Source organism: Bolinopsis microptera, chromosome 1 (genome assembly GCF_026151205.1).
Source record: "Bolinopsis microptera isolate Bmic1 chromosome 1, MBARI_Bmic_1.0, whole genome shotgun sequence".
NCBI classification, from domain to species: domain Eukaryota; kingdom Metazoa; phylum Ctenophora; class Tentaculata; order Lobata; family Bolinopsidae; genus Bolinopsis; species Bolinopsis microptera.
The window spans coordinates 4,488,447-4,512,857 of NC_087072.1; the positions used below are offsets into that span (position 1 = coordinate 4,488,447).

The 24,411-nt window shown below is 37.3% G+C and overlaps 4 protein-coding genes across 4 annotated transcripts; 3 read left to right on the forward strand and 1 right to left on the reverse strand.

The window, feature by feature from the left end:
* The first annotated feature begins 215 nt into the window (after positions 1–215).
* On the forward strand, positions 216–3,236 carry LOC134815382 (arginase-like). The gene is made up of 4 exons (XM_063823917.1): positions 216–396; positions 1,636–2,100; positions 2,438–2,620; positions 2,799–3,236. The coding sequence occupies exons 1-4, from the start codon at positions 381–383 to the stop codon at positions 3,089–3,091; spliced, it is 957 nt and encodes a 318-aa protein (XP_063679987.1). The 5' UTR covers positions 216–380; the 3' UTR covers positions 3,092–3,236.
* Positions 3,182–23,112, reverse strand: LOC134815392 (syntenin-1-like). Its single transcript, XM_063823927.1, has 7 exons — positions 22,988–23,112; positions 17,970–18,095; positions 17,745–17,840; positions 17,380–17,478; positions 17,055–17,221; positions 11,164–11,328; positions 3,182–3,781 (listed from the first exon to the last, which is right to left on the reverse strand). Exons 1-7 carry the CDS (start codon positions 23,109–23,111, stop codon positions 3,719–3,721), a joined length of 840 nt encoding a protein of 279 aa, XP_063679997.1. The 5' UTR covers position 23,112; the 3' UTR covers positions 3,182–3,718.
* On the forward strand, positions 11,486–14,748 carry LOC134815426 (uncharacterized). Its single transcript, XM_063823963.1, has 5 exons — positions 11,486–11,543; positions 13,197–13,363; positions 13,501–13,638; positions 13,936–13,983; positions 14,202–14,748. Exons 1-5 carry the CDS (start codon positions 11,506–11,508, stop codon positions 14,342–14,344), a joined length of 534 nt encoding a protein of 177 aa, XP_063680033.1. The 5' UTR covers positions 11,486–11,505; the 3' UTR covers positions 14,345–14,748.
* Positions 15,214–17,048, forward strand: LOC134815434 (uncharacterized). The gene is made up of 4 exons (XM_063823972.1): positions 15,214–15,424; positions 15,927–16,064; positions 16,263–16,310; positions 16,420–17,048. Exons 1-4 carry the CDS (start codon positions 15,259–15,261, stop codon positions 16,560–16,562), a joined length of 495 nt encoding a protein of 164 aa, XP_063680042.1. The 5' UTR covers positions 15,214–15,258; the 3' UTR covers positions 16,563–17,048.
* Positions 23,113–24,411: the final 1,299 nt, after the last annotated feature.

The window sequence follows — 24,411 nt, forward strand, 5'->3', positions numbered from 1 at the left end:
TTTATTAGTTTTTAGAAAGCAGATGGACGAAATTTGTGAACTCAATTAAATAAGTTTAAGCTGATTGAATGGAATGGTGCATTTATGGAACAAAGGTCAAGTTGAAGAAAGTCTCACGAATGTTATTTAGGAAACTTCAGTGGACTTGCTTAATTGATGAAGGAGCGTAGTATTTCATAAGCTAAAAGCTGCTTGCACGTTTGATATCTAATTACTTCGCGGTCATGTAGCTTCCTCGGTTAGTTTCAAATCACAGAACGATATTACATCTTGTAACTTTATATTACCGGTATCGTTTCCGAGCTGAGGTTTACGAAGTTTTGATTGCCATGTGTATGCCAGTGTTCGACTTTTACTAAACGAATTGTTCTGATCTTGGCATGGACTTTTTACTATGTAAGTACGAACACATTAGATATTTTGCTCATTACATAGTGCAGGGCAATTTACCCAAGAAAAATTTCAACTATGCGACTCATGAATAATATTCCAATCCGGATTTTACATAGCGCAGGGCGTTACAACTTTGACTGAGTACGTCCTTTTAAGCTAAAACATGTATCTATATATGGATTAAGCCTGGCATTTATTTGTTAATACATAATTAGACTATTTAAATTGTAGTAAAAGTAAAGGTTTTACCTCCAATGCAAGTTGTATAAACCGGATCTCTCTCAGTCAGATGTTTTTATAGGAAAGTTCGCTAATATGATAACATTTGGCATATTCATTTGTAAAGATATTAAGTAACTCAATTCCAACTTGGCATGGGCTTTGCCTTAAGGGGGCTGGGGGGTCTTCATCAAAATCCTTTCGAAATTGACTTTATAGTTGTTTCTGATAGAGGGTAGTAAAATCTACCTGCTCTTGGTCCCATGGAAAAATATTGTTCCTTGCCGAAATTATATTATCGCTGGTCAAAGGTCAGCGCTTATGCGTAACCGTAATTGTATTCGTATTGTGTATTGCGCGAGCGATTTTCAATCACGCTTCTCAAAAATTTATTTTCTCCTAAAAATTATTTTTTTGAGCAATCACAAATCAGTATCACCCTTTGAAAATTTGGGACCTCCTTTTTTGTCGATTTTTTGAGGTCCAAGATTTTCAAAATCTCAAAATTCTGGCTCTAGAGTTTTCTTCTAACTGATCATAAGAACATATCGTAAAAGTTTGAGGGTGATTGCTCAAAAAATGCAAGGGAAGATATAAATTTTTAGACTAGATTTTCAATTTTCAGGACGCACAATTTAATTGAAAATCTGAAATTAAATCACTCGCGCAATACAATTACTTATTAAAGCGCTGACCTTTGACCGGCGATAATTTCGGCTAGGAACAATATCCCCCGGCCCCCTTGAAGTTAAGGACGTCACATCGATCAGGATCTAGTCATGGTTCCTGTTTTAATATAGTCCGACTAAACTTATCAAAATGCAAAAGTAAAAGTAGGACATACACCTAACCGGAACCCGGGTCCAGGGGTCTAAGTTAAAGTAGGTTTCAACTGTCGGGGGCTCTTTTAGAAAAATTTAGAAGATCGAGTGTAGAGTGATTTAGCACGCTCGCAATTTTGGTGAGGCTTAGACCTTGAATCTTCAATAAAATTTATTCTGTTCATATATTTTCATCACACAGGCGGCTGTAGATCGAAAAAGAAACATAGTTCGGTTAAAAGTTTCGGAAATGGTGATGATGAAATTCTGCCCTCCGATAAGAAGACAATTTATATAAATCTCTTGCCCTTATGGAAAGGACAAAAGAAGCAAGGTGTACGCTACAGTTCAGCTATTTTAAATGCCATGGCTCATGAAGCAGCGTCTGATTCCAACAACATTGTTACCAAACATTACAAAGATGAATCTCTGAACGATATGAATGGCACTTCAGAGGAAGAATACACTTCTCACATGAACAAACTGTGCGCGAAATTATCAACCAATTTATCAGATCTGAAGACAGGAGATACTGTGCTTAACTTTGGTGGCGATCATTCTATTTCAATGGCTACGGTTCAGAAAATGTATCACATATATCCCGATTTGAGAGTCATTTGGATTGATGCACATGCTGACATAAACTCTCCGGCGACGACTGAAACAGGTAGGAATAGGTTAGATAAGGAATTTACTCGATTTAATCGATCGCGCTAGCAGTATATGGGGTGGTATACTATATTATGTAACCAGACGAGGGAGAGGGGGTTTTCAAATTTTGACGGTTGATTACGGGGAGGAGGGTTTGGTTTTTGATTGCGTATTCGTAATCCATAATCAATATTTTCATTTTTACCCTCTAGATTGATACCAATTCGACTTTCTTAATTCAAATTTCATTCGTTTTCACTGCGATTAAGATATCAGTTAAGGAACTGACCGAATATCCAGTCTGTTATCGTGAACAGTCATTGTCACCCCGAATTCGATCATAACCATTACAGGACACTTCCACGGAATGCCAGTTTACTATATTAGTGACTTATCCGATGTGCATAAAAATAGTGCTCAGATAAGTTTGGATAACATCGCGTACATAGGAGTTCGCGACGTCGATGTCGCGGAGATTAAGATTCTAAAAGAGCACAAGGTCAAGAACTATACTAAAGAGGAGATTATAAGAAGGGGTAGGTGAAGCGAGAGATTCTCTCATTTCCGAGGTCATTTCTGTTCTTGCTAGTAAACTGTTACTTCTACTAACTTGTAGTTGTATATGTATATTGTGTGTCAAAAATTGTGAGTAAAATAAATTGGTTTTACTAGAGATAAGCTCACAGTTAAGAATGCTCACAATCCAACCTGCAGGTTCAAGCGAGGTAATCAGCGAGTTGATCGAGGAGAAACAGCTGCTAAAATACCCAGTTCATATTTCATTCGATATAGACGCGGTGGACCCCAAAGAGTGCCCCAGTACCGGCACTATAGCCCCAGACGGCATCAGCATTTCTCACGTGGTCAAGCTAATCAAACGAATAAAGGAAGTGGGTAACCTCGTGTCAATGGATATTGTGGAGTTTAACCCTCTCGTTGGAAACGACAGTGACGTCGAGAAAACAGTCCAGTCGATTATGAAAGTTATGAAGGAAATAGTTAGCTAGAAGATTGAGACCAAGAGGATGGAAGCAATAAATTATGACAGATTTTAAACTTTTGACAATTAGGTTTTAGGGACAAATGAATCGAGCGACTCTAAGAATAGGTGAAAATTTTGAAAAATTAATTTCATAATTGTGGAACAAACAATCAACTGTTCTAATAATTAGATGTCACAAAGTAATGCTAACGAGGAACTAAACTGTGCAAAAAATATTTTAACCTGCTATTTGGACTAAGTACAGAATTTACATTTCTAAAGAATCATTTTGTACGAAAAATAAAATTTCAAAGAAAGTAAACTCCTCATATAATATATATGGTGGGTATTCATTCATACTTCATATATGCAGAATCTTTAAAAACTCTTCTTTTATTATATATTTTGCATCGATGATTTTATTTTTAGGCAAAAACTTCAAGAAATAAACACATGCATAATATCAATTTGTCAGCTCTACAAAATTCAAGCGCTACTTGCTACATTAATAATAGTTTGAAATACAATTGAAAATGTTTATACTATTGACAATCAAAATAGATTTGTTGACACACGGACACGTATTTCCACGCAAGATTTTGTAATGTTCTCTACTGGTACAAACTTTGAATTGTCAATTTTTCTGATGGGTCTACAATTCAGTGGGCTCGGAGTGGTCCATGTGCTTCTTCAGAGAGCTTCCAAGATGTTTTACCTGAAAATTAATAAGATTAGCATTTGCATAGTTGAAGGATCATCATATTGTATTTATGTTTATTTGCAACTTCATTCAAGATATTGTATTTGTAGGTTATGTCATGGCTGAGAACATTTCTAGTGATATGGTTACTTGATGTTATCAATGCGAGAACATTCCAAAGATGGTTTAACTTTAACGTTTACAATGAAAATACGAGTGGAAAACTTATCGAAGTGCAGGAGAGAAGTTTTGAGTTTGGATCTAACGGAAGTATAAGCGTGAGCCTAGCCTGCAGCGAACCCACCAAACAAATCTGGGGAAACAGCACTACCTTCAATATTTTCCTGTGCAACGAAACACCTAAAACTAGATGGCTATATTTGTACCCAGACTGGGGGATGTGTTTTGTTGACGTCCATCCTTATCACCATTGTATTGTAGATAGTATGACCCAAGTGGGCGCCAACACCTGGACTTACAATAAAACTATTGAACAAGGTCAAAACTTAGTGGCCAGAATCAGGGTGTGTCCTGTGTACCACGTTTTTGATTACGAAAGGAAACCTAATTTTCAGATTGGTACGTCTTACGTACATAAACGTTACCGTTGCGAATACAAAGGAGTTTTTCTAAATCAAGACAGCAGACTTTCACTGGATGAAATGTGGAATCCCTTAGTCTATGGTACCTTATCTGTGATATATGGTGCTCTGGTACTAAAATCAATATGCGAAATAATACGATTCTGGAAGTACAAGGTGGACTGCAGTTTCTATATTTACGCACTTGTCTTCTTAAAGTTTTGTCAAGTTCTCAGTACTTTTCTCTTCTACCAGACGATTCTAACAGCGGAAAATTTATACGATGGTTACATGGACCAAACCTTCATAATGGCGATGACACAAGCGGGAAAGTTTACCGCTTATCACCTCACTTTACTGGCAGTTTCCAGCGGATACTGTATATACAACACTAAAACCGCTTTCGATAGTAAATGTCAAGCAATTTTAGGGGGGATATTGTACACCTTGTATTTCTACTTATTCGTACTGGATGATAGTTACATTGAAGTTCCTCTTATCGTTGTCATATCAGCAGCTTTTGCTGCCATTTTATCCTTGTTTTGGGCAAGCCACTTCAGACGTCTCCTGCTGATCCGGTATGAATTTTACTCCTTGAGAGACAGACACAGACACACCTACGCCAGGAGCCAAATCTGCAGAAAAGAAATCCTCGTCGGCGTCGCTTTTGGAGAAATAATCGGTTATCTGGTGTATATCCTTGTGTTTGAGTTTTATCGAGCAGACAATTATCCTGTTCCAGGGTTGACTGGTGTTTTATCAACGGAATGTTTGGAATTTCTACTGATCTTACCACTAGCCTTTCTCTTTAACATGAGGGACTTGAAGAAGTTCTACCCCCATCCTGCCCCTCTTCCTATCATACATGTCGTCAAAACACCAGACGACAGTTACAGGATCTCCATGAAGGAGGCTCGGTCTACAGATGAAGTTTCAGTGAACGAGGAAACCAGTGAAATTCAGTTAGTGAGACTTCCATCAGCCCATTCTAGCTTACACAACAACGAGGGGAATCCTCTAGTCAGCATTTAACGTTTTTTAGCTTTCAGGGACTACTAACAATCTGACTGGAATTCTTAGCTTTTTTAATCATTTTTATATGGAAATTCGATGATTTTAAACAATTTTATCGATAATAGTAAATAATGCCAATTTGATCTTTACCAATTTTAAAACATTTGATTTTTCCGGCAGAAAGGAGAAATGTAAGTCAGGTTAAGACCAGTAATTCTGAAACGTCGATACAATAATACTGTAGTCGATCATTGAACAATAAGCTAAGCTGATAAGTGATAACCGGTTACCCGTTCATACTCTAAGCGGATATCTACATTCTACAACCGTTCCTTTAGGGTCTTGAGGCACCAGACAGCATGTGTCATGAAACCAATGATCAACGGCCATTGCACTGGTTTTAAGGAGGGGTTCAGATCGTTGATGGGAAATTATTCTAGTAAAGTTTCAAAACATACCAGTTGATTAAATCAATGAAAATTAAAACTTTTCAGTAAGGATTATTCACATTTTTCACCATATTTAAAATCGAGGCATTGCTGTAGGAGCATGAAATACCAATGTATTAGTAATACTATTACAGTAAAACGTCGATTTATCGCGCCCCGATTTTCATTTAGCGCTAACCCCGATTCACTGCGGCCCGGGTAATTCCTTTAGATACCATTATCTTGAAATACGAAATTTGATACAAGCTGGGTAACTAAATATATTCAATTTGATAAAGATGTCGAACAGTGTTGTTGTTTCTCCGATTGTTATCCACCCATTTCTGAAAAATTCAGTAAAAACCAAAACGCCGATTTACAGCGGGGTTTTCCTTTTCCCCAAGGACAAAGTCCGCGGTAAATGGGGGTTTTACTGTATTAGGTTACGTTGCGTTACGATCTGAGATCGTTTTTATGATTATATAGATGATTACATGCCATTCACATATATATATCTGCTTCCTCTTCACTCTCGGAGACTAATGAGAGAGTATCGTTAAACAAATTTGTTGTGATAAACGAAACAAAATTATCGTTTTGCAGAAAGGTTGGTCAGTTTGTCATGTTCCATGTATTTTAGTAGCGAAAAATTGTGATTATATTGGAGCCTGGAAGATATCTGTACGATCTCGGAAATAAATTATTTTATATCTACCAGATACAGCACAACTGGTTCAGATTAGAAAGCATATCAAAGGTAAATGTTTTCTTGCTCTGGTCACACAGTGTATGCCCAGATCGATGTTAGTGCAACTTTATGTGACACCCATGCCATGTGGAATGTGGATATGTATGACCAGACTGACGTTTATTGTTGACATTAACCACATATGACACCTATTGAGTATTGAAGACAAGTTCATTGGGCACTTTCTGAAGTCTGAACACGTCAGCTCAGCTAACGTTTTAAATGTCCTCCTAATTTTCAACAAACCTGTGTCACGTGTCACGTGTGTGACGTGTGTTTATATTCCCGCTTATTTTCATTAAACTACCACAAGTAAATAGTAAGTAAACTCGTTACCATCTCGACGCAAAACTTGTCAGTTTCTCGAACAATTTGCCCATGAAAATGGCATGAAATATCGTACTGTATCATGTCAGGGCACCAGCGATATCCAAGAATTCCCTTATCATTGACATTATGTTTCAGTGTTCCTATTTTGTTAATTCTATTTCGTTAAGGTGAATTTTGGGAAGCACACTCAATAGTCTACACTCTACATATAAGCTGGTGTGGCTAGACAGTAGATACGCCACACCAGCTTATATTCTCGGTTACAAATAATGCTCTATAGTCTAGACTTATATATGAGTGTGCTTGAATTCTTGGGTACCTGCCTGGGGAAATTCCAACTAATAACCCTTTCAATAACACGTATTCCGTATCAATTTTAATTATTCTTCTCTTACTCTCTTACAACCCCGCTCCGAAAAATCTTCCATTTTTGCATTACATTTGTATCGATCATTGCGCCATGAAATATGTCAACTGGAGATTGGAATCTGAACTGCTTTCAGGTGGCCTTTCCAGGGACAAAAGGATTTCGCGGCATGTACGAAATCGCGAAATTTCCCATTCTCCGCGACAAATTGTATGTATAGTTTAATGTATTTGGCTGGCGCACTTTATCACCTTCGTGCCTTTATGTCTTATCTAAGACCCAACCCTCCGTTTGCTGAAAACCTGCTACCTCTTGAGTGGGAGTACGCAGACGACGCAGACTTCACAGACGAGGATAAAAAGAATTTGGAGTCCATGTTACCAATATGCAAGGAGATATTGGAGGAGTGGAATCTTTTTGTCAACGAATCAAAAACAGAGTTCACACATATCTATCTGGCCGAGAAGAACGAAGTTGATGACAAAGGAGAGCCACTTCGAGGAAGAGAGCCCTGGAGATCATCTATCTCACTTGGTTCCAAATTGTGCAGCAACGAGGACATAAAAAGACGATGTATTCTGGCAAATCTTGCTTTCCAAACCTACAAGAAAGTTTGGGAACAAGGTAAACGCATACCTCTTAAGACCAGACTTAAGATCTACGAAGCCCAGGTGGTCTCCGTCTTAATGTATAATTGTAGCTGCTGGGCTGCTTCAAAGCAGCTACTGAGTAAACTGGATATTTGCCACAGAAAGCATCTGAGGCAAATCATCAGAATGACTTACCCTAATATAATCAAAAACGACTCCCTTTACAAGAGATGTGAAGTGGTTCCACTCAGTGAGCGTGTTGCATGTGCACGATGGAGGATGCTCGGACATGTCCTTCGCAGTGATAACAACTCACCTGCACAGCTTGCATTACACTTTGCAGTAGAGAGTCAGAGTACCAAAAAGGGTAGAGTAGGCAGACACCAGTCGAACTTGCTTAAGACTATTAAATTTGATTTAGGTAGTAGGAACATTCCATTTGTAAATACAGACGATTTGTACAATTTAAGACTTTTAGCCTCTGATAGAGCGGGATGGAAGAAGTTGTTATAGCTTGTGTATCAGTATTTCTTTTTTTCTGGCTACTTATCAGATCTTTAAGATGTTCATTTATGTTCTATTTTTGATTTGAATAAAGTTATATAATAATAATAGTTTAATGTATAGCCTGTTAAATTTCGCGGTACCGCGATTTTTGGCCAAAATAATCGCGAAATCCTTTTGTCCCTGGGCCTTTCTAATGGGTTCCGAAGAAATCAAATCTTTGATAGTGCGGTCTATCCTCTACGGAATTTTTGAAATAGTCTTTTAGATTTGATCTGCTTTCAGTTGTCATCGAAATTGAAGAAATCTAAAGTTCCTCAGGATTGTCTAAAACGTGCCCGTCCAAAACGGCACTGAGGACTCCTTTTGAGTCACAAAGCTTTGGCGGCAAGGGGGAAGGGGGGGGGGGGGGTGGCCAATATGTTTGTTGTCCTTTTTTGTCCCGTAATTTTTGTCCCGTTTGGGAAAACTGGCTAGTGTCGGGACAAAAATAGTGGCCAACCCCCCCCCCCCCCCCCCCCCCCCCCCAATGCTGTCCTCTGCACTCTTTAGATAGTACTAGACACTAGTACGTAGAATCCTGCACCTGGTCACCATTAACGCGCCAACTTTACCAATTGAATTTAGTAAGCATCATTGACAACACTTTCCACACCGCATTAGGTAGTTTATTAGTATACATTGCAAACCTTTCAGAATGTTTTAGTGCGTGGTAGTTATTATAGTCTGTGGTAGTTTAATAGAGTTATAGCCCCTTGTGTGTGTGGAACTTCAATGAGTTAGTTGAGCTGGCGATGAACAATGAACATGATTGTAACTTGTATTGTTGTAAGTTGAGGCAGGAATTGTTATTCAGTATTGTAATTTCACAACATTAGATTCAAACACTATGTGTGTACAAGTTAAGATGCCTGCAAATTATATTATCTGAACGTAACTTTATAAGTGACTCAATTTCGATCTGTTCAGGGATTGCGATCCAGCTTGATATGAGGAGTTATTAATTTGCCAAGATTCATCCTCTTTTGTTTTTCGCGACTATAGATAGTATTACTTGCCATGTCATATAATAATAAGCATTAATAATAAAATTCATGGGTATAAGGAATCGAAATTTTTTAAAGAAATAATTGTTCATATGTGTTTTTCCTGATTATTAAAAGTAGTATTTTTTTTCCGATGTTTTTTATGTTACGTCATGGAAAATGTTTGACCCTAATCATAGCTACGGGCATGTCAACCTTTCGCATTGTACACAGCAGTACCAATTTATGCACAAATCTGATAGAACGAATATCAGCCGATAGTTGCGGAAAAAAACAAAGTGCGGTAGTAGGTCAATAATGGGAACTTTATTCATGTGTGGAAACTATATTGTAATATTGTGTGGAAACTATATTGTAATATTGTGTGGAAACTATATTGTAATATTGTGTGGAAACTATATTGTAATATTGTTAGCTCCAGTGTTATAATATAGGAGGAGCACTAACGCGGTCTGATAAAGGGCTCCAGTTCTCAGCGGCGTTACCGCTCTATTATAATGTGCCATCCTCCCCACGGGAGTGGGACTAATTATATTTAGAGTGTAGCCTACAGTCGATATAAAACAGTGTAGCTTTACATATAGACTTTAGAGAGCATTTGGCGTTACCATGTTGAAATCCGATATCTCACATTTTAGCTGATGTGTCGCTCCGAAGGTGACACTGGTACAGTGGTAGACTATCCCTACTTGGGTTAAAGGCTTAGTCCACGCGTTCTCTTTGGTTATATTTCAATTTTGTATGCTTTTTTTTCGTGATCCTTTTCGGTGTTTCAAAAGATATGATCTGGATTCTAGCGGAATATTTTATGTACAGTTTTACTTATGATCAGCGTGTGGTAAAGTTGAATTTTAATATTATTCGTTTTTAATTCCATGCCTATCATTTTGTTTGACTTTTCAAATTTCGTCTGGCGTCATTAGCACCGTCTATCAAAGGTAACAGCATCCATTGCATTGCAAATCCTCAACACGTTTTATCCATATTCTCCTCTGTCAAACATAAATTATATCCGTATGTGATCGTATTGTTACAATATAATATGGTTGATTAGTCAGATTTTGGTCAGATCTGACTAATTATATGCTTGATTACTCGGATCTTGTTCGGAAATAATCTGACGTAATGTCTAATAACCATGGTACCCGGGGGCCGTGTCCGCGTTTGAACAATACCGCAATATGGGAACCACCCCTGGCCTCCTTAAATCCTTAGCGGGTGATTTTTCGGATGTTTCATTCTCATGTGGTTAATGCTACACTTAAGAAATTGCGGTATGTGGTTTTGAGATCTGCTCATTCGCACCAGAACAAGGAAAGATCAGGGTCTTCCTTCGCGATATTGTTCGTACTACGATTATTGTTTAGCACCTGAAATCGTATTTCCATGTTTTACAACAGATTTCAATCAGTTAAAATGCGAATTAGCTTCAAGGGTTAACGGTTATTTTCTTACGGTAAATGGTAGCTTTACATGCACAATTTAGAGGGAATTTGGCGTTACCATGCTAAAATCCAATATCTCACATTTTAGCTAATGTGTGAATGACACGTACACTGATAGACGGTTAGTTACACTGAGAGACGGTTAGGCTTAGTACACGCGTTCTATTTGGTAATATTTCATTTGTGTATATACTTTTTTTCGTGATCCATGTTCGTACTACGAATATTGTTTGGTATCTGAAGTCGTATTTTCACTGTTTTATTACAGATTTCAACCAGTTACAAAGCGAATTTGCTTTAAGGGTTAACGGTTATTTTCTTACGGTAAACGGTTATTTTCTTACCATGTGATCGTAGACGAACTCAGGCATGACTGTGACCGTGACAGTTCTGTCTTTGCTCTTGATGACCTTGAGAATCTTGTCATCACTCATTCCGACGACGTTCTGACCGTCTATCTCCGTAATGAAATGATCAGTTAGCATTCCATTCCTGGCTGCAGACGAGTCCTGAAATGTTTATTTTTAAATTCCTGAAATAATTCCTGTGCAGTACACATTATTTATTAATATACCATGAAAAGGGAATATCTTCCGATAAAGAATTATCCTATGATGTTGATTGAATTAACTTGAAGGTTAAGATAACCTAATAAACGGTATTCCAAGGTGTGACTTTCAGACAAGATGGCTAAATACAGCATTGTTGGTGGTGAAGGCGGCTGGTAAGTCAACTCTACAATATTTTAAAGAGATTATGTTTCTGAACAATTTAGTTTTACAGTGTACATTTTTCCTACCTATTTACAAAAATTTTGGAGACCTTTCAATAGGCTCGATATTTTTAATGTGTTTTAAATTAAACGAATTAGGAGATCCGTCGCCTACATTCCTAATTACCTTTTTGATGGCTAAAAAGTGGTGCGCAACTATTAAATTGGTGTGAATACTGGAGGACACAAATCATTTATCCTCCTAGACCATTGTCTGGACTTAATAGGTGTTAATTTAAGCTAATTAGTTAATTGATACGACATCACACCACAATATCCAGACTTTCAAACGTTCACTTTACACGCTTTAGTCATACGATTTGCGGACTTTTCAGTTGCTGCTTGACTAGCTACGTTTTTAGTGCACTTTGCATGCTGCATGAACTAACAGTAACATACGTGTTTTTAAAACAAGTTAAATCTCAATCGCATGGACATTGGAAACGTACCATATCTTTACAGTAATTAGTAAGTAAACTCGTTACCATCTCGACGCAAAACTCGACTACCAGGGGACAATGACATTTTTCACATTCCACTCATAACCCTCTCGGACCCCGTATCAATTTAGATTATTCTTCCATTACAACCCCGCTTCGAAGAATCTTGGAGCACAAACACGTACCATATCTTTATTTTGCCAGCGCGACCGCTGTTTTTCGAGGCTGTAGAGTGTAGAATGTAGAATGTAGATGGAAACGAACACTCTTTCTCATTATATCAGCCGGTAGAAGTCATACAACTGGTCTCGCATTCTAATTAGTGTCTCATTTACGGAACTTCGTAGTTTTTGATAATCGTACGATAGTTTGTGTTGTTTACAATTTTAGAAACGCGCGGTGGTAGTCAGGACTAATGCTTGCAATATATTATATAGCTGCACTGCAGAAAGAGTTGCTCTCTTTGTCACCTGATTAACTGCTAACTGCTCAGTTTATTCGCTATAAATATCACCATTTGCACGTTCCTATTTCCAATTTTACTCTCCACATTTGTTTCTAATCATGATGTGGTGAGCAATTTTCCCATGATCATCTCCGATAAGTAGGAGGTATGCTGGTGAGGCAGCTTCATCAGATGTACTAGATAGGGCTTGCTCTATCTATAGTGCAGGTTGTATCTTGTGCCAAATTGCATCTGGCAACGAATAAGAGCGAGCTAAATTTACTCTGAATGAAAAATGCGGAACTGTGAGACCGGCAGGTTGTTCATTACTGGCTGATGGTGGTACAAATTGCACTTGCGACATTTCATCTAATTTGTTGAAAACGGAAATTTGCCTTTTAGATTTATATACCTGCTCGCTTGTATTTGTTTCCGAGAATATCTATCTGCTGCAGTGCCATGGGTTTTTTTTGCGGCATGTTAATAAACTTTTTGCTTACGAAAATAGTAGACAACCATTTTTTGACCATTTTATAGTTTTACACCCCAACCCTCAGATTTAATTAAATAAGCGGCTGAGTTACTGAGTAGCTCCTAGAGTTCAAGTCGGAATAAAATCGACAAAATAGATAAAATTTGTATTATTATCTTTACCTTCGCTAGCATTCTTATCATTTCAATCACGTGTCACAAAATCCCATATCTAATGATTTCTCTCAGTTGCGGAGCCATGGCTGAAAAAGGACCACTTATTGGGCTGATTTGCACCTTCATTGGAGTCATCTTATCCATCTATGTATTCGTGGATGCTTCAAGTGCAGTGAGCTCAACAAACGAGGCATTAGTAGCTCTAGGAAGCGATGCTGAGGCCACGCTTTCAGCTGCATGTAAGAAATAATATTTAATATTAGATGCAACACAACGATAGGTTTCTCATACTGAAAACATGTGAACGCTTGACACTGCCAATAACGGGTGATTCAGACGAGGAAGTACATTCTTTCCATTGACTCGTTCATTTCAGATTATCTCCTTCTGATCGGGTTTATTCTGGGAGTCATCCTGATGATTGTTTACATTCCTGTCGTGTTCATTGAGATGGAATGGTGCGGATGTCTGGGAACAATCAAGGAGACTGTACTTAAAGGAGCTTACGAACAGAGTGAGTTTCATGTGCAGCTTTTAATACGCTTAAATAATAAATATGCAAGTTATGATAAATATGCCAGTTATGAATATTTACAAACCTCTTTGTGCTCTGTTTTACAATAAGTTATGGTAAGTATTTTAAATTTGTTAGTTAAATTAAGGGCTAGCTGAATTCAAAGGCAAGTAAAATTCAAAGGCTATTTGAATTCAAAGGCAGGGCGAATTTAAAGGTAAATTGAATTCAAAAAAACAAAAAAGCTAAAAAGTAGGGCCAACTTTTATTAAATTAAAAACAACCTTATATCTTCAGAGAGTAAAATTGTGAAGATGATTTTGACAGGTCTTTCTCTCCTTGCTTGTAAGTACCTTTCAAGTTGTTATCCTACTTATTATTAAAATCCAGTTTCTTCAAAAGTCAATTAACTGCTTTATTATGTATTGCAAATATTATTAAAATAAAGTATGTATTGCAGCTGATTTAACGATTAAGCGACTGATAATCCCACGAAGGAGCCACATTGGCCACTTCTATAGTAGTTTTACTAAGTTGAATATTAAAACATAATAATATTTCAGTCGCTCTGTTAGTGGTGTTCCTCGTTTGGGGAATCATTGTGGTTGGAGAATTCAAAGAAGTTCTCCCCGGTGTGCTGACAATAGTTGCTGTTGTCCTCTTCCTTATCAACCTGATCATGTCTGTCCTCTACATCAGATCTTAAGGACAAGGAACATAGATAACACATATCTAGGCCGTCAATTAGTATATAATTAGAGCAGCGAAATATCACGTGGGACAGAGTAGCAAATGAGCATGGCAACTAGGAAGGCTTTTTTATAACTGTATATTAAGAATTTTATTATATCCCATTTTGTGAAGAAATCCAGCTTAAACTATGAATTGAACTTTTGGAGAGATACTAAAATATTGTTTGGTCATCATCTATATATATGTACGAAATAAAGATATTGTGATTTTTGAGATTTTGATTTGTGAGATTGTATGATATAATACTGGTTTGGTTTCAAAGCCATGGTATTTCTTGTTAGGAGAAAGGGCAACCAAAATTATTTTTCATGTCTGTGTTATATTTCATACAGTTTTAGCAACTTAATCACAATCAAATGTTTGATTTTGTCAATCAACGAATTGATTCGTTACAGTTTCAATGATCATCATTAGAAACTTAATTTCAAATTAACGGGGATAATGATAATTAAACGGCATTTAATTTTGTTTTGAGTGTTGTGAGGTAAACGGATAAATTCGCAACAGCTCATCTTTTAATCTTACGTACGAGCGTCGACCATAATTACCTAAGATACGATTAGGCATCATTCCCCAGTCACCCAAACAATTTACAACTTATTTGCAGTCATTATGACCTACGCAACGATAGAGTTAATTGTCTTCTCGTCGATATGTTCACAGTGATCTGTCTATACTCGTTGTTTGTTCAAACTTTCGAATGAAGATAAAATGGCTTACTACACAATTTTTGTCACTAACCTGGCCAGTGGCCCTGATCCCTAGTTTTTAGTGATAATTAGTCACGTGTCACCTTATCCCAGATATTATTATTATACTGCAGTGATAATCAGATAATCTTAACACCGTTTTCATAGTTGAGGAGCCATGTCTGAAAGAACACCACTTATTGGGCTGATTTGTACCTTCATTGGCGTCATCTTATCTATATTCGTTTACGTAGATACTTCATCTAAAATAAGTGATACAGTTGATGCTCTCCAAGGTGTCGGTTTTGAGGTAGATGATGTAAATCCATGGGGCCGGATCGAAGGTAAAATCTTTATTTAATTATTTTCAACCATCTTATGCTGTTTGTAACAATATGCATACATTTTCTCAAACTAGAATTTAACGAAATTTGGCTGCTACTGTACTGAGAAATACGTATCTTGCAATAAGGCGACAACATTTCCTGGGTTCCTGGACAGGAAAGAAGGAGAAATATGAGCTGGTACCTTTTTCCTAAAATGTCTGATGTTTTGGCCCTGGAATGGGTAATATCATTATCAATGCACTTTCGTATTAAAAACGAACATATAATGGAAATGATGTATTTTGTCCTTTATTTCATGTTAATCAGCTTCTTAATTAATTTGATCTTGATACTGATTGTAAAAAGGAACATGATTGAAACAAACAAAAAATATTGCAAATAAATATATGAAATTTTGCTGAGATGGTGCAAACTGCAAAGGGGGCGTCCTTAATCCCGTTATCTTATTTATATCAACAAACTTAGGTGTTAGAGGGCACTTTACATTGTACAACTTCAGTTTTGACCCTTCTGTTCGGATTTATTCTGGGAGTTGTCCTGCTAATTGTTTACGTTCCCGTCGTGTTTATCGAGATGGGATGGTGTGGTTGTTTGGGTACTGTTACGGAGACTGCTGTTAAAGGAGCTTTCCATACAAGTAAGTGAACATTTTCATTTCCCCCTACATACCTGGCCTTATGCGGAAGCTTATGCAAAGGTTTCTCATCAAAATTTCAAAATTTTAAAATTTCAAATCCATTAGCTGGAAACGTAGCTTAGGTTACCAGTTAAAGAAGGACAACATTCTTGAAAGAGTAAAGATTAAACAACGATTAGTGTAACTTCATATTTTCAGAGGGAAGAATGATCCAGATTATTTTAACGGGCCTTTCTGTCGTTGTTTGTGAGTATTCTTCAAGATACCAATCATAAAACTTGAGTTGTGTAACATTTTTGAAGCGTGATATTTCACAGCACGAGTTTCACAACTGTGAATTAAACTTTTTTCTCAGTTGTTCTGGTCTTGGTGTATCTAATTCATGGCGAAATTGTGGTTGGAGAATTCAACAATGTGGTATCCGGTGTGCTGACAATAGTTGCTGTTATCTTCTTCCTTATCAACATGGTCATGTCTGTCCTCTACATCAGATCATGAGGACGAGAAATTGGCATAGTGTGATTTGGAATTTGAAGGGAATAGATGTATGTATTGGGTATTACTGTCACCAAGATGTAACCCTTCCTTAACAAGATTGTTAAGGACCTTGACATCTTGTTAAGGACCTTAACAGGGTTACATCTTGGTGACAGTTATAGTATTTGAATATTGGATGAAGGGACACAGCTTTAGAAGCAGGGGCACAAATAGGCATAAAGCGACCTTTACTGTTTTGTATATTTTGAATGATTTTGTCGCATCTCAAAATGCTTCTTGGCACATTTTTATTCGCGAAATAAAGTTTTTGTTTGTGTTTGATAACATTGTCTAACATTATTTGATAGCATTGTATAATAACGTTGTTTGTGTGATAAAATAGTTCAGCGTACAGAAACTTGTTAGCCGTTCCGTTGGCATAAAAGTAAAACCAAATCTCAACCCAAATTTATCTTTGTTAAAATAACAAATTACACGATTCATTTTACTAACCTTCACGATAGCGTTGATTTTGCCTTTTTTAAACTGGAAGCCGATGTGTCCGCCGCTATCCTTGACACAAGTGATAGTTCTCTCAAACGGTCTATCCCTCACAGCAAATGTGATCTGAGATGGGTCTGCTTTCTTCAGGAATTCTATCGTCTTCTTCTTATTCCATCCTGGACAAAGTTTTCTCTTAAAGCTCGTTTTCTTCATTATTTGTGATTGAACGAATATTAACGATAACGATTATTTATTGCTCCACCCAATCGCTGCGCAACATATCATCCGTAAAAGAGGTGGTCGCACTAATCACTATGGTAATAATTAAGCGTACCTGCAACAGGTTGGCCATTGATTTGAACAATCTGATCGCCGAATCTGAGTCCCGCTTTAGCGGCGATGCTGCCCGACTCGACATAGCTCACGAACACTCCTGAATGAGAAAACACGATAAAACTGAATCCGTAGTTACATTTTGGACATTATTACAAGAAAATAAAACTAACACACGATACAATTTTGATTCAATGTACGATTCGGGGAAAGGAAAATAGTACGGTAGCCGGTAGGTCGGGGTTTTACAGTATGTATACGACATAGGTACACGTGTAACTTTAAGTAGTGTATACTATATATACTAATAAGAGGAAACACTCCCATATTCTTCTCAATAAAAAATGGTGCGAGTAAGAAACTAACCCTTGCTGATAGATTCCACAGAGAGACCAATCTTGCCGGAACCAGGATCTTTGCAGCCAACCACTTGGCGGACTCCCTGCTTGATCTCGGCATGGGCTGAAACAGCTGGATTAGCTTACGCTTTTAAATGAATAACACTTGAAAATAAAAAGTTGTCCACCTAACTGCCAAGATGAGCAAAGTATTTGGAAACAATTTACAAATATTAGATAAGAATTAACTCACATTGATGACCACCAGTCACAGGAGCAATGGCTCCAGTAGTTGAGTTGAGAGGCTGGTAGAGCTGCATGGCTTTAGAGTCCATCCCCATCCACTCATCCAGGGTCGGGTACAGGCTGGAGGCTATATCTGGGAATATCGGGGTGATCTGCTCGGGACATATTTAAATTTTACGTGTGGGAGCATTTTACCTTACTTAGAACATGAACATGAACAGTTCATCTAGTCTGGTAGTCTGGAATTTTTTCCGTTCACCCTTTTTATTTATAAAAAGGCAATAGTGAAAGGTTACGAATGGACGTTTTTGCAGAAAAACGTGGATTTTGGAGAACGTTGTAGGTGGGTTAAAATATGTCGTCGGTACGTACTTCCGTTAGTAACCATGTCAACTAGCGCGCAGTGCAGCGCGCGAGTATTGCTTGCGGAGATATGATGTATATGGACACGTTCATTTGAGTTTGAGGATATTGGTAAACAAAAATGATAGCGTTTTCAACGATAGTGGCTTAATTTTGACATCTATTAACTTAGCACGTTCAGGAAGTTCTGAACATTAGCCACGTAACCCATACTCCCATATGCACTGCTCAGAAAGAAAATCTATTGTTGTTAGGCACTATAATGGTTCAAATGTCACATTTTGTGTGACTTAGTTAACTGCAGTTGTCTAATTATTATTACTTGGCCTAAAATATAGTAGATTAGGTCATCTAACAATTATGATACAACATTGGTTAAAGGGCACGGATCAAACGGTTACAAGGCAATATTTGGGTAACTTTGTCACACTCAGAATACCAAACCTCTATTCTACTGTGAGGTGTCCTCAAAAACCTTTTAACTCATTATTTGATGGTTGATCTACCAATCATAGCCCTAACATATGTTGTTTCGAATAGTTAGCTAATACAGGCACTTGGTTATTGGGAAATGAGGTTAATTCTGTCACAATATATGGAATTTTAAATTTTGGGCGATTATTTATATCCGATTTTGGTTTGAAAGGCGGGAAAACTTTACATGATGACAATGTAGTTGATGCAAGTTAAGATCAGTTTGATGTTTACATTGTCACAAAAAATGATACGAAATCGTAAATAGGTTAAAAACAATGATTATAGAATGAAATAGTCTCTTATAATAACTCTTATAATGACTGATGTGACAAAATAAACATGTCTTGCCCCTATTTTGAAGATCTATATATCTATGACTCTATTAGAATTCAACATTCTTTCAGAAAAAAATCGGTAGAATATTGTCCAGAACATCAGAGCTCAAGTTTACAATTTTAGATAAATTTGTTAAAGTCGCCAAAAATGTGACAAAATTAACTTTTCCTGCCCCAAAAATTTCAAGATAGTGTGTAAAAATTAGCATAGGCTGCCTTATTACCTATATAAATCAATCCAAACTACGAAAAAGCTCTGTTAATCTGATGACGATTACCTAACTCTAATAATAACTGATGTGTCAAAGTAAACATGTCTTGCCCCAATTTTGAAGATCTATAACTCTATTAGAATTCAGCATTCTTTCAGAAATGATTGGTAGAATATTGTCTAGAACATCAGAGCTCAAGTTTAACAATTTTAGATTAATTTGTCAAAGACGCTGAAAATGTAACAAAATTAACTTTCCCTGCCCCAACAATATCAAGATAGTGTGTTAAAATTGGCATAGGATGCTTTATTGCCTATATTAATCGATCCAAACTACGAAAAAGATCTGTTAATCTGATGACGATTACCTAACTCTTATAATAACTGATGTGACAAAGTAAACATGTCTTGCCTCTATTTTGAAGATCTATAACTCTATAAGAATTCAGCATTCTTTCAGAAACGATTGGTCGAATATTGTCCAGAACATCAGAGCTCAAGTTTAACAATTTTAGATTAATTTGTCAAAAACGCTGAAAATGTGACAAAATTAACTTTCCCTGCCCCAACAATATCAAGATAGTGTGTTAAAATTGGCATATGATGCTTTATTGCCTATATTAATCGATCCAAACTACGAAAAAGATCTGTTAATCTGATGAACGATTACCTAACTCGTATAATAACTGATGTGACAAAGTAAACATGTCTTGCCCCTATTTTGAAGAGCTATACCTCTATTAGAATACTATGTAACTTTATCATCAATGAACTAGTTATTTTGCCAGCAAGGAGCTAACAGAGTTATAATAATTTTTTGTGACGAAATTACCCTATTTTTGACCATGTTGCGGTAGTTTAATTGTGACACTATTAAACATATTACCACCCGATAATGATTTATGTGACTGGTGCGTGGTACTAGCAGTTTTGTTTGATCCATAGTACGTAATATAAGGGGTTTCAGCTGGTATATCATTATTTGTTCAATTTCACACATGTTCAGATATCATCAAGATTATGTGACAAAGTAAACTTGTTTGTGCCTTCTGTGTTTTAATTCCTTACGGACTATATGATATAATAACAATTCCTAGCACTTCCAGGCCATCAAATAACCTACACTACTCAGCATTGCTTATCAGGGTGCCCTAAACATTCTCACATGTTTCTTAAATGTGTGACAGAGTAAACCTGAGTGCACCATCTAACGAAAAAACTCGTCAAATATGTAGGTAATGGTCATATGTACCCATCCAATTCAACTGGACACTCAAAAATTTGGTCAAAAACGGCAGTAAGGGGGTCCATAATTTACTCCGTCACATGTTTATAGTGTGACAATGTAACCATTTCCGTGCCGGCCGTATTTAGGCGATATCTTATCAGCTTGATTAAGATATCGTTAAGTGACAAAGTTAGCCTAGAGGATGAGACGATTATCCTAACCATCAAGGGTTTGTGTAATTTCATAGTGTGACAAAGGTCAACTAGCACTGTGCCTTTAATAGGGTCACTTATATTTACCTATATCCTCAAACTCAAATGAACGTGTCCCATATAGCTAGCCTGTCAATGAATGCGCGGCGCGACTGTATTTTAATGTATAATATGTAGTGTATATTCTATATAGTATTCGGTAATAAGCCCAATTTATGTAGGTGGCATGCGTAGTATAGTGTACTGATGTGTATCAATATTATTATTATGAAGTGAGCTGATTGGATTATATTTTATAGTTATAGTGAATGGAAATCTAGCGTTCCGCCAAAACGAAACAACGGGCGCAATTCTTGTTGTTAATGAAAGAGAGGAATGTGCTATGAAGTTAGGGGTGTTGAATTACCGAGAGGAAGGTATGAGGAGTATAAGATCTGGGCAGTAAGACTGTTGGGGGGAGAGAGGGCGGGGAGTGGTAGAGTGAAAAAGTGTCACACCCACAGGACCCATCCCTCGCTCACGGCGGTATCACAGTGGCACAGAACACAGCTGGTGTGTATGATGCCACCTGACGGTAGGGCTGACTGTCACGTGGTCCTCAGTAACGGCTGTGGGGCTTCTCTTAGAGGGACTGGATTGTAGATTGCTTCACTTTGATCGCTAAACTGGCGTTCTCTGGCATGGCTTTGTCGGCGGTTGAATGTAAACTGGTTCAAGATGGCTGTAGATGGGTTCATTAAAAAGAATGTATGGACGGTTCCCTGTGGACGCTGCGCGGAAGAGCGTGTCTCTCCTTGTGTAACGTTCACAATGGTGATGATGCTGGAAGGAGACTGGATGATGCTGGGAGGAGACTGATGATCTAGGTTCTCCTGACAGAACATGGACCATCAGGTATCAGGTGTGTTGGACCCTGTTGATGTGGTACAGGCCCCTCCGCTCATCCACTCGTCAATACACAACTCTTCCGTAGTACGATACATAACGTGTAACAACTATGAACTAATATTACTGCTGCTTCAGTATTCTCACTTTATATAAGTAGAACCAGTGTAGGAACATTGATGCACAATTCACATTACACTGGCAGTTGATCGTTTAACACTCGTAAATTGAAAGGACCTGCCTCAAGAGCGGATGAAAAACATAGTTAGACATTCTGGCTATAGCCACTCTGTAATATCATGGTTTCACTAGACTAAACGAAATCAAGCAGCCTATTACCCCCCTGGTAGTAGCCAGGCTGGTAGCCCGTACTATTACCACGTATAGAATGTAATTGTAATATGGTCTTCAACTTTTTACCATAGGGCTGTCACGATACTTTTTGTGATCGAATGTACATGAGAGAAGTCTCCAATCTCAAGTTATGAAGAATATTTGATCCATGTACACAAAACCTGGTTCCAAAAGAGGGGAAGGGAAAATGTAAAATGAGTGATTCTTGGATGTCATCCGTCATGTGTGTGTCTTAATAAATCAACTCTGACGGCTGTTGATTGGGAGCTATATATCTGTTTTGCCATACAAGAGGGTTTCCATGATAATTCGAACTGTTATAGTGAGAACAATGACTGCAGTGTAAACTGTAAAGACTTCAGACTTGGTGTAAACTATTGATGTCATTCGATCAGAATTGAACTGCGCGCGCGCGCCATCCTTGCATGAATTGGTTATGAATCTTATCGTACTCGCTGATAAAAATGTTGTGCATAGTACATAATAAACTTCGCCGCGGCCTGAACACGGTCACAGACTACTGTCAGCTTATGATTTAATCGGCGAACCTGGAATACTATTTTTTATTTTACACTCATGAGATTACGGTGAAAAAATTGTGAAAAACAAAAGCTTGTCATTCTTACTTTCAAAGCTTATCTTTTTTTTCCCTTACTTTACATTCATTTTGGCTTGAATATTGTACGGGAAAATATAAGTATAACAAAAATAAAGTTAATTTCTTGAGAAAAAAAATTGTTGTTCATATACAAGAGTTTAACTTAAACCCCATAAAAATTTTTGGTCGCTGTTTCATTATTTTTTTTGATTCAGTTTGGCAGTTTGCCAATAAGTATCCGTTCGGTATAATTCATTTAAGTGGAACTTCCATACAGGGGAAACCCGTTTTTGCACATAAGACGGTTTCACAATATAGAGGAAAAAAAAATTTACTTCACTGTAAAGTTTTTAAAGACTTACCAATTGACTCCCCAGAACCAAAAGCAGTAAATGGCTTTCTGAGGGAGCTTTTTTTCCCGGGCACCCTGCTGGGGGGAAGCCATTGGCTGCCCTCCATGTCCTCTAAAGTGGGGTACAGAGACATATTCGCTAGAAAAGAAAAAAAAGAGTTATTTTTTCCAGTTTGAATTTGGGTTTTAAAAATTCATTGAGAAGAAAAACCCGTTAGTTTTAAAACCCCTGTGTAAGCGGGAGTGCAAGATTTAAAAGGAATTTTACTGTCTACACCGGCCTAAAATATCAAGTCCCTGGCATGTAACCTGTGCATGTTTCAAGATATTTTAGGGTTTTGTGAGAACCCTTGCAACGCAGAAATCAAGAGGGAAGGGTTCAATTTAATAGAAAAAAAAACTTTGGGTAAGTTTTATAAACTTTAAAGATACAAAAGGGAAACTTTTGGGTTGGGAATAACATCGTTTATTTTGTTACGTTTAAAAAATTTTAAAAAAATTAAAAGAAAAAAAAAAGAAAAACCCAGAAAAACACGCACATCGGGATAAACAGTAAACACTTTCAGCCCACAAGCCCAAGTGCCGTTTTGGATCTTATCTCGAATTCGGAAAAAAAGTCTTTTTTTCGTTCCTTGATTCGGCCCAAAAAATCGTGTTCCCCAAATACATTTTTTCTTTTGTTCGTTTTGTGGGGAAAAAGGGGAGCCTCAAGAAAAAAGAAGATCAATAAAAAAAAGGGGAACAAAAATCCGGGGATTACCGTTTAAAAACCCATTCGGGCCAATACAAGGGTATAATCTATTTGGGTAAAAATCTATCTGAGTCCCATGTTTTTGGTACAAAAGATTTGGCACATTTTCAATATCATCTCCCCAGTCTATATCATTCTCATTGGCAGGGGGTAAATTATATAAAATTATAATGTGGGAAATGCTATTAAACATCGCCCATATTAGGGGCAGTTACTGATCGGGGCTACTTTAAAGATTACAATTAAAGGAAATTTTTTCAAAGCTAATTAACAAAAGGCTACTAGACGTTTTGGGAACGGTTTACATTGGTTCCCCCCTTTACAGGGGTTTAAAACATGTGTTTAAAATGATTAAGTTTGGTTATTCCCATTTGGGGTTAACCCTAACACGAAAATTTAAAACCAAAACGTTAAACATTACACAAAAAAACCACACGGTACAGACTACAGACACTAATTTCTACTAAAATTCTGAAACCCCTTTAATTAACCACTACAAATTAAAACTACTACAACGATTAAACTACAACCGCAAAGAAAAACAAAAAAATTTGTGTGTAGGTAAAGCTTACTAAACAAAGCCAAAAACCCAAAACCAGAGAAAAAATTTAGAACCACTGTCATGCGTCACAAAACAGTACAAAAATTTGATACGCGCAAAGTGGGGTGTGGAATAAAAGCTA